General features: G+C 33.9%; 1 protein-coding gene across 5 annotated transcripts in view; it reads right to left on the bottom strand.

Moving 5' to 3' along the window:
- Positions 1 to 12,968, bottom strand: part of LOC110102566 (SNARE-interacting protein KEULE) — an 85,418-nt gene that overhangs the window by 45,840 nt on the left and 26,610 nt on the right. For 4 of the 5 annotated variants that reach the window (XR_003701628.1, XM_028697299.1, XM_028697298.1 and 1 more), the window contains 2 exons: positions 2,807 to 2,888; positions 2,351 to 2,429 (listed from right to left, as the gene is read on the bottom strand). Coding sequence is in view for 4 of the 5 variants with exons in the window: in XM_028697299.1 (XP_028553132.1) it covers positions 2,351 to 2,429; positions 2,807 to 2,888 (161 nt within the window). In the remaining variant the exon portion in view is untranslated. Of the gene's footprint in view, positions 1 to 2,350; positions 2,430 to 2,806; positions 2,889 to 12,550; positions 12,599 to 12,968 lie in introns of those variants that run through there. The other variant, XM_028697301.1, reaches the window with a different exon arrangement.

Below are 12,968 nucleotides of genomic sequence, written 5' to 3'. Positions count from 1 at the left end.
AAATAATAATTAAATTAATTAAAATTAATTATATTAAATTTTTTTCTCAAATCCCTTAATCCGGCGGGTTAACGGGATTTGGCCGTGGAAGCATACGCAAGGGAGGAAGTCACGGCCAGCAAGCTCACGCTCTTGCTTCCGATTAAAATGTCCAACTTCCGATCCCGCAGAAAGGGAAAGTCGTAGATGGAGCAAAGTCGAACAGCCAAGGAGGAGTCGGAGGAGCGACTGAAGTAGAAAGTTACCTTCAAGCAAGCGAGCTCCCGATTGCTGCTTCCGATTAAAATGTAGTAACTTCCGCTCCAACAGGAAGGGAATGCCGCTGAATGAGCAAAGTCGAACAGCGAAGAGGGAGCCGGAGAAGCTAACGAAAGGGAGAAAGTTACGATCACAGCCGGCGAGTCTCCCGTTCTTGTCCCGATCAAAGTGTCGTAACTTCCGATCAATTGGAAGGGAAAGTCGTCGAAGCAACGAAGTCGAACAGCAATGGAGGCGCCGGAGAAGCCGCGTGAAAGGGAGAAGGTTGCCTTCACTTTCGGCGAGCTCCCCACTCTTGCTTCCGATCGAAATGTCGGCTTCTGATCCAACTGGGAGGAGAAAGAGCGAGAGAGAGAGAGCTCGGGAGAGGAGAGCCGCGAGAGAGAGAGGGATCGTGGGGAAGAAAACGAATGCCTTGTCTCCTCTCTCCTTTTAGCGGCACAAGCTGATTGTGAGAGCCATGCCTTCGACGTGCGAGAGTAAGGTAATTCGGCGCCGGACAGGTACGTGGATTTTAATATATTTTTTTTTGTTTTATACGGCAGGTTAACACCATTTATGTTTTCTCTACCCAATTTTAGTAAACAAAGCTTTCATCATTTATTACAAAATTCAATAATAACTCATATAGTTTATAACCCCAAAGTTGCAAATTATCTTCCGCATCTATTGATCCAAAATCAATTGGTGATCTATGCTTCCATCAAATTATATTCTTTTCTATAGGTGACCTGTGACCATGTCTAAGAGGGGGTAAAAATAAATTATAAAATTATAAAATGCTTGCTTACAACTACTGCTTCAAACCCCCCTAAGGAGGCATGGCCAATAGGATAGAGATAAGGCTTGACATCTCAAGTGCCAAGCAATTTTGGGATGTCTTCTTCTTTCAAATAAACCACTTCCTAATCTCTTCCTGTTTTGTAGATTTGAGTCTTTTCACTTTTCAAAATGTATTTAATAGACTTAGAAAGTATTGTAAATATGTGGGATGCAGTTACAAGAGAGATGAATTAAAAGGATGAACCCTCCTAGGTGAAGCCCTAGATGCATCTAAAATTTAAAGCTTGAAGACCCCACAGGTTTAGTCTGTAAAAATTTAACTGGGTTGTATAAGGCACGAAACTCAGCTATCAATTATAATTGTGCTAATTGAACATTACTTTACTTTCCTGCATTGGTTGATTTATACATACACACACATGTTTGCTCATTTGTTGAGTGTGCATTAGAAATGCTTGTTTTTTTCTAGGGTTGTTCACTTGCTTTTGCAAGGACGTAGCTTGGACATATATTATACGGTAGGTTATTAGGACAAAATTAAGATTTCAACCAATTAAAAAAATCTAAATAAAAACATTAACTATAACATAATGTCTTTTTCTATAAAAATTGAATGATTTACTCAAATAAGCCACACTTTAAAAAAAATTGAAATAATCATACATGGCTAGTGTGTCTCATATAGAAAGCCTCATATAAGGATCAGATAAGAAAAATGCATTCAGTGAGTCAGTATATGCATACCCACATGAATTAACCTTCTATTTTTCATATTCCATTATTTTCTTTCAGCTATGATAATTAATTAAACTTTCCATACATAATGTGTTAGTTTTCTTCTCTGCTTCAGATGATGAACAAACTCGACTTCTTCTGCTTCAGAGATAACATAGTAATTATTGCAAATACTCCTAGTGTAGTGTTCACAGAGGGAACAAACTTTGCTTTTCTTTTCTAAATTTAAAAGCAACCGGTTTAGCCATCTGCGATTCACTTTGCGGGTCAAAGCTGGGCATTTAAGGCCTTAGGAACAGCTAGATGAGTAAAATCATTAATGTCAAAGTTGGCTAAGTCACTGAAATGGCTAGAATTCAATCTTCTTTTTTTTTTTCTCATCATCCTATCAGTTCAGTTATCATTTACTGGAGTAAAGTTTAATCAATAAGAACTGGAAAATAAGAAAAGCATCAACATTCCAGTCAATGCAAATAATTGTTTGATGCATGGTAAAGTCAACCAAAAAAACAGGGCCACCATAACAGAATAATCAAATCAGGAACTATGAAACAATATTTAGATGGAATGTTACTTTTCTTTGGTAGGTTGTACAAAATATATAGCATCCATTGACAACATTGGCTGCCTTCGTTTGTTAATGTCTTCCACCACTACAAAGAAAAAGGAAAATAACAGAATTAGTCTATGTGAAAAATAATTTTCTTCATTTAAATGAAAGAAAAGCTCTAGGTACTCATGACTTGTCCAGAAACTTATTAGGAGTTTTAGCTATGAAAACCATTATGGAAGGTAAAGCATAATATAATTCATTTCTAGAGAATTTAAAATAGAGAAACACCTAAACATGTGCATAAGGAAAAGATGGATTGAGTGTTGAAGTTCAACGAGCATAAAAAACTCTGTTAAATTTATAATTAAAAGCCAAAAGGTACTTCAGTCAACCGAGAAGTGACAAATAAAACCGGCAAATCGACATTATCTTAACATTAACGAAAAACAGAATAAATGCAAAAATAAGCTAACTTACATGATACCCCTTCCTCAGTGATATCGGCCATTTTACAAGCACAGGACATGATTTTGGTTGTAAGCTTATCCATGATGAGCACCTATAAGATCAATTAGTACAGTCAATTAAGTAAATATCAATAACTATAATGGCTTAAAACTAAGATAAAGTTTTCTAAGAGAATATTATCTAAAATAATAAAAAATACATAAAAAGGTAAAAAACAATCACACTAATAAATTCCCCGAACAGAGGAGGCCACATCTTGCTCAAATGGAACTCCTCAGCTCTTACAACTACCAATCTTGTTATCAATAATGATCAGCTTAGCCTCTACATTCTGCATAGTGCCTCCATAGCTACCACCCTTCTCATTGCGGCTTTTGCTTCTAACAATGATTAGGATAAAGATGAGCTTTGGGCTTTCTTTATAGTGACTCCTCTGTCATTCCAACTACAATAATATGCCATAGCAATCAACGGTGATTTCAATTGTATCCCACATCAATGAAACGACAAATAGTAAACATGTTTCATTCAGAGTTATGAAAAGGTTCAGACAAGATCTTTCACTTCACTATGCCGATTTCTTCTATATTTACCGTGTGATTCTACTTCCTCACCGAGTATAATAAGAACCCATTGAATCTCATCTCTTGAAAGCATAACTAATATTTCGTTTATTGTAATAACCAGAAATTTCAGGTAATAGAAATTCAAATTATTTCTTTTAAAACTAAGTTTAATTAAAACCTTTTTAATTAGAAATCTTAGTAAAATAATTTAATTTTTACTTAACAGTAAAGTACTATTAAATAAATATTAACAGAAATTCTAAGCAAAATATTAAATGGAAATTAATGTTCTGAATAGAAGCTTCCTTTGGGATGTATAAGGAGAGAGCAGTTATAGCGTGGGGTACACTCCTCTATCCTTACATTTGTTTGGAATTCATGCAAGCAACCACTATAGACTGTTCGGCACAATGCAGGCAAAACGGAGTTCGGCACAGTGCCCCCGGGACTGTAGAAGAATTCAGTATAGTGCAGAAATTCCTGTAGCAGAGCTCGGCACAATGTATTGCTATGGATTTCGGCATAGTGCAGGAATTTATGTAGCATAATTGGAACAGTGCATATAGAAGAAATCGACACAGTGAAGTGAAAAGGAATTGAAAGAACAGTGACTGTGGGAAAATTCAATTGATGAGAGTGAACATTTGCTTTGACGAAACAATAAAGGAAGAATAAGAGGAAAGTATTAGGAGAAGAAAGGATGTAAGAAATTATAATGTTTGTCGTTACCTTTTATATTCCCTAAATTCAGTAAATTTTCTAAAGAACTTTAAACCAATTTTAAATTTACGATTCATCAGATATATGCAGAAAGAAGGATTTGAGATAGTTTATCAAAGAAAAAGGTTTCATGGTGTAGAATTGGAAGAGTCAGTTTGTCAAAGAAGTAAAATATGCAATTATAAATTAAAAAAAAAATTAGAAATTCTTGATGTATACAATATCAATTGATTGATTTAAAAGGTTAATTGTGTTAAGATAATTCCAATTATGGAATATACATCTTTTTTTTTTTTTTTTGAGAAAATGCAAAGATGCGTTAATATTAAGAAATAAAACAACCTAATACAAACTAGGAAATAAGACACTAAATGATCCTTGTTGAAAAGGATCCTTATTGAAAGCAATTTTGTTATCATTAAACCTAATAGTTCGATATGAAACCCACTCTTTCCTATTTTGAAACCGTTGAGATGCAGGGGATACCAAATATTTGAAACAACCCGAAGGTTGATTAGTATCCCAGAGTTCCCATCCGGTTAAAGAATAGAATTCAGTAACGATTCCATAAAGAAATATAGTAGGTTTAAAAAACAAAAAAGCCAAGAGAAAAAAACAGCTATAAAGGAAAATCAAAAGAAAATTACAAAATAGATAAGACATTCTCAAAATACCTATTAAAACCAATGATAGGTATTTTAGAAGTCTTTTCCAAAAATAAATTCTGTAATACCAAGCAAAATAAATGGAAAATTCTTCGATTAGAATTCCCGTCTTCATGTCTCTAACGGCTTTGAAAATAGAGATGAGAAAAACGAGTATCATATTACTGAAATCTTCTGTGAAGAACTCTTCAAATCGTTCTTCACCTTGTGATCAGCAATCCTTCTCCTACTTTGATCTTTCACTAGTCCTAGCCCTTGTAGTTCTTTGAATAGCTTGGGTTTATAACCGAATAGCTCTAATGAAGTACTCTTTTTCCCTTTAAATAAATCAGTTTTATTGAATTTCAAACTGATAGTAGAGGAAGGGGAAATGGAATTAGAAAAGCCATCTCTTAGTTTATCATTATAAGCAGATAATCCTGAACTATTATCAGCTTTAGAAGGTGTCAAAACCGTGACCTGCTCTTTCTCAAACTTCTCCATAACAGCCTCCATCATGTGAGGAGCTTGAAAATTCGAATTCTCAGCCATCTCAGGAGAATCCGTTGGAATAACAAAGTTAAAACCGGCTGGAATTGATGGGGATAAAACCGACTGAATTTCCTCAACAGCCTTATCCGTCTCTATGCTAGGTGGGATTTCAAATTTTGAATTTTAAGATCCCGATTTTTCAGCACTATTATTATGAGTTTCGGTAGAATCTTCCTTAGCAGAAGGAATTGCAGCCTTAGAAGGAGTCAAAACCGAATTTTTCTCCTTCTCACACTCCTTCATAACAGCCTCCATCGCTTGTGTGGTTTGAAAATTCAAATCCTCAGCAATTTTAGGCATACACGTTGGAATAACAGCTATTTGTCCATCTGTATTTGTAATTTCAGCATCCAACGAACCAGATTTAATATATTCAAAATTTGTATTATGAGCTATATCCGGCTCACTCAACAAATCTGAATTAATGCTAACACCCACTTCATCTCTTCCATTGATTTCAGCAGTATTTTCTACCGAATTTAAAGCTGTTTTCGAAGGGAGGCGATCTGATTTAGAACCACCATAGAACCGGCGAACAGTTTGAAAATCTGCACCATGGTTTAAATGTGAATCTCTCTTAACACTTTTAATATTTCTTTTGGATTTGAAATTGACGTGCATCCAAGGCCCATAAGAACTCTCTTCAACTAATAAAGGTTCTTTGGTAGCTTCCTTATTAATAAGATCTGAATTTTGAAAACCATTTGGACATACTACATCATTATGTCCAATTTTTCCACATTTGAAGCAAATAGAAGATAAATTCTCAAATTCAAATTTTTGAAAAAATTTGCCATGATTACCTTCAACCCAAATACCACTAGGAAGCTTAGAGTTTAATTTTACCCGAACACAAGCTCTAGCGAATTCCCTTCTTCCCCATCTAAACATGTTTCCGTCCAATAATAAAGGAGTCCCTATACTCGAAATAATTCTCGTAATGTTGGTTTCGTCCCAGCAGTGTAATGGCAAGTGTGGAAGACGAACCCATATGGGAGAAGAAATTCCATCCAAGGAATAAGGAGAAAAATTGGGAGTCCATTTGTCTAATCCAATGACAAAACCTCCCACATACCATGGACCTCCATTGAGAATTCCTCCTATTGCATCCTGAGATTGAAAAGAGCAAAGGAACCAATCTAATCCAAGAGCAGTAATATGGAATCCTCCAAATTTATCCCACTGCCTCCTTAATTCAAAAGCACAATTGGTGAATGGCAAGTTTTTGCATAGGATCTTTACTACCAATGAATTTCTAAGAACATGAACATTGGATTTTTCTTTCTCCAAATCAAGTTTAACCACATTAACATCTTTACTTCATGTATAAAAGATGAATTAATTTTAATGTGTGATTTTTTTATCCACACATTAGAATTATTCAAATTATGATCGATGCTACCAGAGGTTGAAGCCTCCAAATCATTGGCTCTAGGAATCAAAACCGGCAAAGATCAGCAAGACTTACTTGTCATAGCATCCAAAACTTCTTTTCCTTTACCACTCACCATCAAAGGTTTCTTCTTAGAAATCAATCCTCCCACTCTAATCACTAGAGGAGAGTTGAAAAAACTAGAAAAGCTGCGATTGAATGTAAAACTACCTTTTGAATCCAACAAAGTTGGACGCATGGTAGAAACAAGGGAATTGGTGTTCCGGTCATCCAAGGATGACCGGCCACCATTCTCCATTTACAATGAATGCAGCCTTCTCTTCACTTCCAAGCCGAAAATCCCCTTCCAAATTCTTCCTCAATTCGTGGAGCTTCTCTCTCTTCCTTCTCTTCACTTCTCTTCACTAACACATCAATCAATAAGCATTAATAAGCAACTATATATCGATATAGTTGACTTGCAAATGGAAATAAGATAAACCATGTTTGCTTAATATAAATTGAGTATAATTCCATGTTCTCTTTGTTTCAATAACCACTTACATATATGTATCATTAAAATTTAAAATAAGATTTATGATGATTATTTTAAAATTTTTCAAGTTGATAATAATTTGAAAAGAGATTATTAATTTAATATTGGCCAACACATCCTAGTAAGTATAGTAAGAGACAAATTCTTATGGAATTTTGTACATGGCAAGTCAAGTATAAATTAAAATGTTATGAAATACATTGAATATCAAAAATTAGAAAAGAATGGCAATAAAATGATGTACAATTTACAATTGCATGTTGGACAAAAGGGACCCTATGTATGACACTGCATTGTAAGTGGACCAAAAGGGACCACAGAGATATGATACATGCATAGCATGTGGGGCAAAAGAGACTTCTATATTATTTAATTGCGATAATGTCAGGTTTACCTGAGCTTTATTGAATATTTTTATGAAGTTTTAGTCAAATCTTTAAAGACTAATAATGATATTCTATATAGACTTCAAATGAATGAAAAGATGATTTATGTTGTTTTGCAAATATCTCAAAGTTAATTCAATCATGTTATTTTTTATAATTTGATAATTAATTTTATATAAATTGCATAACTTATTAAGCTTTATAGCTCACCAGTTCATTTCATACTAGCTGTTGTTATATGAAAAAAAAAAGAAAAATATTTAACCAGGATAAGTTTCAAGTTATTTCATTTTATATACTAGTATTTAGCTTTGTTTGTAAGTCTATATTTGAGGTATGTAGACTGTTCAGTATTGTACTCTTTTGATTTTGTTAGTGGCTCTATAAATATTTATGTTATGAAATTTTGATTAACTAGATGTTGTCATTTACTATATAAATGACATTATAGTTGGATGTTTTATTCAAGGATGAAATTGTGAGAGGAAGGATAAAAGAAAATGACTAAATGTTATGTTTGTTTCTGTAACACTCTATGTTATTTTTAAGGGGTATCGTGGAGTGTTACAAAAGTGGTATCAGAGCAAAGATTTAAAGTTCTAAGGACTTAATTATGGAAGCATAAACAAATTGAGTTGTCTAAGAGAATAAGATTGGATCTTATGGAATTATTACAGAGCCTATGAGAGAGTAGTATTTCTAAGTTAGTAATCATTTTAACTTTTAATTATGATTACAATTAGCATATAAAAGTAACCTATTAAGAAGTTTATATTTTATAAATACATAATTCTTAATGTAATGCATTGCAGATATATTGACAGAAAGAATACCTAAAGGGACTGGTGATCAGCCATCTCAGCCAGATAAAATCTAAAGGTCCTAAACATATGGTACCAGTAGAAAATTGGATTATCAAAATTAAGAAAATTTTTAATGGAATGAGATGTCATGAGAACTGACATGTGTCCCTGACAATCTTTATATTAGAAGGTGAAGCAGAAAGGTGGTGGATGAGGCAACATCTGGAATAATTTCAAGGTAGAGTAGAGAATCAAATTATTTGGGAGGAATTTGAACAAGTCTTCTGAGAGTGGTATGTTTCTCTATCAATAAGACAAACAATGCAGGAAAGTTTTGTAAATCTAAAGCAATGAGCAAAGACTGTTATTTAGTATGAAGCAGGATTTACATATCTATCAAGGTATGCTCCGCAGCTTATTAGTACTCCTGCTGAAAAATATTATGATTTTTTAAGGATTTGAGGGATTCATTGAGACAAATTTTAATTCTTCTTCGCATAAAGGAATTTGTTAAATTAATGGAAAGTGTCAAACTCCTGGAGCAAGATATGGATGTACTTAAACAGAAATGGGAGAATGATGATAAAATGAAACCAAGTTATCATAGAGGTGGATCATAAAAAAGGCAGAAATTCTATCATAATCAATAACATTAGTCTATAAGAGACCCTCGAATACCAGTTTGTGCAAATTATGGAAAGCCTCATCCAAGAAGATGTCTGATAAACTCAAAAAAATGTTATCTGTGTGGGAAATCAAGATATATCAAGAGAAACTATCCGTAGAATGTTCAAGGAAATAGAGAATATAAAGGCATTCAGAGGATAGATCAGTACAGAAGTGCTAGGCCACAAATAAATCAACCAGCTTTGAAGATAAAAGGAGAAGCCTCAGGTGAAGCAGTCAGAACAGTATCAGCTCGAGTATTTGCTTTAACTTCTCAAGAAGCCAAAAAATCTTCTGAGGTGGTGACAGGTACGATCAACATCTCAGATTTGCATGCTAAAATTATTTTTTTATTTTGGTGTATCTCAGTCTTTTAAATCTGAGATATTTTATGAGAAATTGCATGTGAAACCCGTTGTTTTTACTCCCGGGTTGAGTATTAGATTATTATGAGTAATTATTTAAATATTAGTACATCATGTTTAGTCAATTTTATGATAGCTGGTGGAAAATTTTAATGAGACTTGATTGTACTTCCATTGGTGGAGTTTGAAATAATTTTGATAATGAATTGGTAGGTCAAAAATTTTGCCACCATTGGATGTTGGAAGAAAAGTGTCAGATTTGATTTACCTGGGGAAGAGGTATTTTATTTTTAGTATGAAAATGGAGTAATTTCATCATTGATTTCTTCTAGTTAGATGCATATAAGGATAAGAGTGAGAGAATTAATTTTCCTAGCAAAGTAAGAATCAACTAAATAGAGGGGAGATGATATAAATTCTATTCCTATAGTAAATGAAATTATAGATGTTTTCTCAGAGTAATGAAATGATTTATCTCAAAAAAAAAGTAGAATTTTCAATAAATCTACAACCTATAACAAATCTAATAGTAAAAACACCTTACAAAATGACATCCTAGGAATTGCAAGAATTAAAGGTTTTATCATACCCTGTACATCTCCTTGAAGTGCACCTATAATATTTGTCAAGAAGAAAAATGGTCAATGCAACTCTGTATTGATTACAAAGAATTAAATAAGGTGACAATTAAAAACAAGTACCCTATTCCAAAAATAGAAGATTTATTTGATCAATTACCAAGTGTTTTTGTATTCTCCATAATTGATTTGAGATCAGGTTACCATAAAGTTAGAGTGAAAAAATGTGATGTTGAGAAGACTGTTTTTGGTATCAAGTATGGGCACTATGAATTTTTAGCTATACCATTTGGACTAACAAATGCCCCGGCAATATTCATGAATATAATGAACATAATTTTCAGACCTTTCCTTAATAAATTTGTAATTTTTTATTGACAACATTTTGGGCTATTCCACGAATAATTAAAAACATGTTGATCATTTGAAAATTGACTAGAATTATTGAGACAACATAAATTGTTTGCTAAATATTCTAAATGTGAATTTTGGCTGAAAACAATTTCATTCTTGGGGCACATTGTTAGTGGTGAAGGTATATCAGTGGATCCAGAAAAGATAAAAATAATGGTAGAATAGCCAAGACCAACTAATGTGATAGAAATCAGAAGTTTCTTGGGATTAGCAGGATAGTACAAAAGTTTTGTAAAAGGCTTTTCTCAAATTACTTTGCATTTATCTATGTTGACCAGAAAAGATAAGAAATTTGAATGTAATGGGGATTGTGAGCAGAGTTTTCAAGAGTTAAAATAGTATTTAACAACTGCACGTGTATTGACAATTCCCTCTGGAACAAAAGGATTTCTGATGCATTCATATTTTTAGTTCATTTTTGTTTTAATGTATTTTGAACAATGTTAGTTGTGTTTTATACTTTTTAAGTTATCCTATGATGGTTGGGCATCCAATGATCATGGTAGGAAAGTGCTAGGCATGGCAAGCCTTGGGTTTGCTTGTTCTTGGGTCCATTTAGTCCTTGGGCTGCTTGCAATTTTCGGTTTGGTGATGTTGCTGCTCTCGGGTGAGCTTTGGCTGCTTGGTGTTGAGCTCAAAAATTATGGATTCTACTTGGTGTTAGCTCATAAATGTTTGAGCAGAAGTTTAGCTCAATGATTGTGGAATAAATGCACTTCCTAGCTCATTAATTAAAAAAGGTATGATATTATTTCAAGCTCATTATGTTCGAGTGGACTTGTGTCTCTTCCCTTCCCTTTGTCTATTCGGTTTTTGTTAGTTGTTGCTGTTCCCGTGGCCTTCCCTCTCGGTTTTCCCCTCCTGGCTTTGTTTCCCGTGAACTGCTGCCTTGTCTCCTGTGCTGGCTCTTCGGATCCCTTGCTGGCTGATTTCCCGTGGCTGCTGGTGGGGTTTTCCGTGGGCTATTTCTCTATTTTTTGTGCAGAAATTCTGCTGGCAGTTTAGTGTCTTTTGGCCTTTCATTTCCCCAATTCTTATTGGATTTGGTTGGAGGTGCTATGGTTGTTTATCTACTTTCTTTTGCCTATGAAATACACTTGTTTTGGGATGGAAAATGTTGTTGAAAAGCTGAGTAAAAACTCTACAAAAACCTGAGGGTTTCTCCTTGGAAAAGCATGAGAGCTTGTTCAATTTCCCCTTTCCTTCTCTCTAATTCTTCTTGGCTTCTAACCACCTCTTCTCTACGCAAGTTCCACTCCATTTGTATCCTTCTTCTTGAGCTTTGGAAGTTGTATGTTGGCTAAAATTTCGAGACATTTGTCGGAGGAGTTTGGTAGGATGTTGGGCTCTTTTACAGTGGTGGACCCACGGTTTGCAAACCTAAGCACAATTTTACTATATTTTCCTACTCTCATTGCATGTGAGGAAACAGCTAGACAGTTATACTGAGGATAGCGTTTTTATAATTTCATTTTGTTTCGTTTGATTTGGCTTTTGTTTCTTCGAACGTTTGTTTGGTTATTTGCAAGCTATAATTGAATCGAGTTTGGTTTATATTTTGTCATGGTGTTCTCCAATTTGTCTCTTCTATCTAGTTTGCTCGCATCAAATTGGTATCAGAGCAAGCTAGAATATTCTTGGTTTGTGTGTCTTTTTCTTTTTTCTTTTTTCTTTTTTCTTTTTTTGAGTTCTAAAATGGCTAATAATTCAGGGGAATGGCAAAATGTAAAGCAACAATTAGCGGATTTGCAAAATCAGATGAATGAAATGGCTAATACCCTTGCTAATCTTAATGTTAATCAACAACATGTTCAAACATCTGAAAGCGAAGAAGTCCCTAGGAATCAAAATAGGCGACAACGAAATTGAGATTTTGGGATTAAAATTGACGTTCACAACTTTCAGGGTAAATTGCAACCTGATCTATTTCTCGAATGGCTTGAGAAAATGAATCAATTTTTTGATTAGAAAGAAATTCCTGAAAACAGAAAGGTAAAATTTGTGAGTCTAAAATTAAATGGTCATGCTCTTACATGGTGGAAAAACTTACAAAACAACAGACTTAGACGTGGGAAAGAAAAAGTACAAAACTAGGAACGGATGAAAGAAAAAATGAGGAAAAAAAATTTACCGTCTGATCATGCACGAACTCTCTTTCAAGAATTCAATAATTTGCGACAAGGAACTCAAACTGTGGAAGAATACACTGAACTGTTTTACAAACTTCAATCAAGAAATGATTTAAATGAATCTGAAGAGAAAACTATTTCAAGATACATTAACGGTCTTAAGTGGACAATTCGGGATCAATTAAATTTGCATCATGTAATAAAGGTTAACAAGGCATATCGAATGACATTAAAACTTGAAAAACAACATCAAAGAGAAAGGGGTCATAACAAGATAACGAAAACTTATAAGCGGCAACCAACTGGCGGGGTAAAGATTCAATCTCAAACTTCTGTGGGAATATCGGGTACTAAAGTTAAATCTTTTTAAAATCAAAATGCTGATAAAGGAAAGAGAATTATGGGATCTAAACCATCTGA

Source organism: Dendrobium catenatum, unplaced genomic scaffold (genome assembly GCF_001605985.2).
Source record: "Dendrobium catenatum unplaced genomic scaffold, ASM160598v2 fragScaff_scaffold_911, whole genome shotgun sequence".
In the NCBI taxonomy this organism is placed as follows: Eukaryota; Viridiplantae; Streptophyta; class Magnoliopsida; order Asparagales; family Orchidaceae; genus Dendrobium; species Dendrobium catenatum.
Note: the sequence above shows the minus strand (reverse complement) of the source record. Positions and strands in the feature narration are given on the sequence as shown.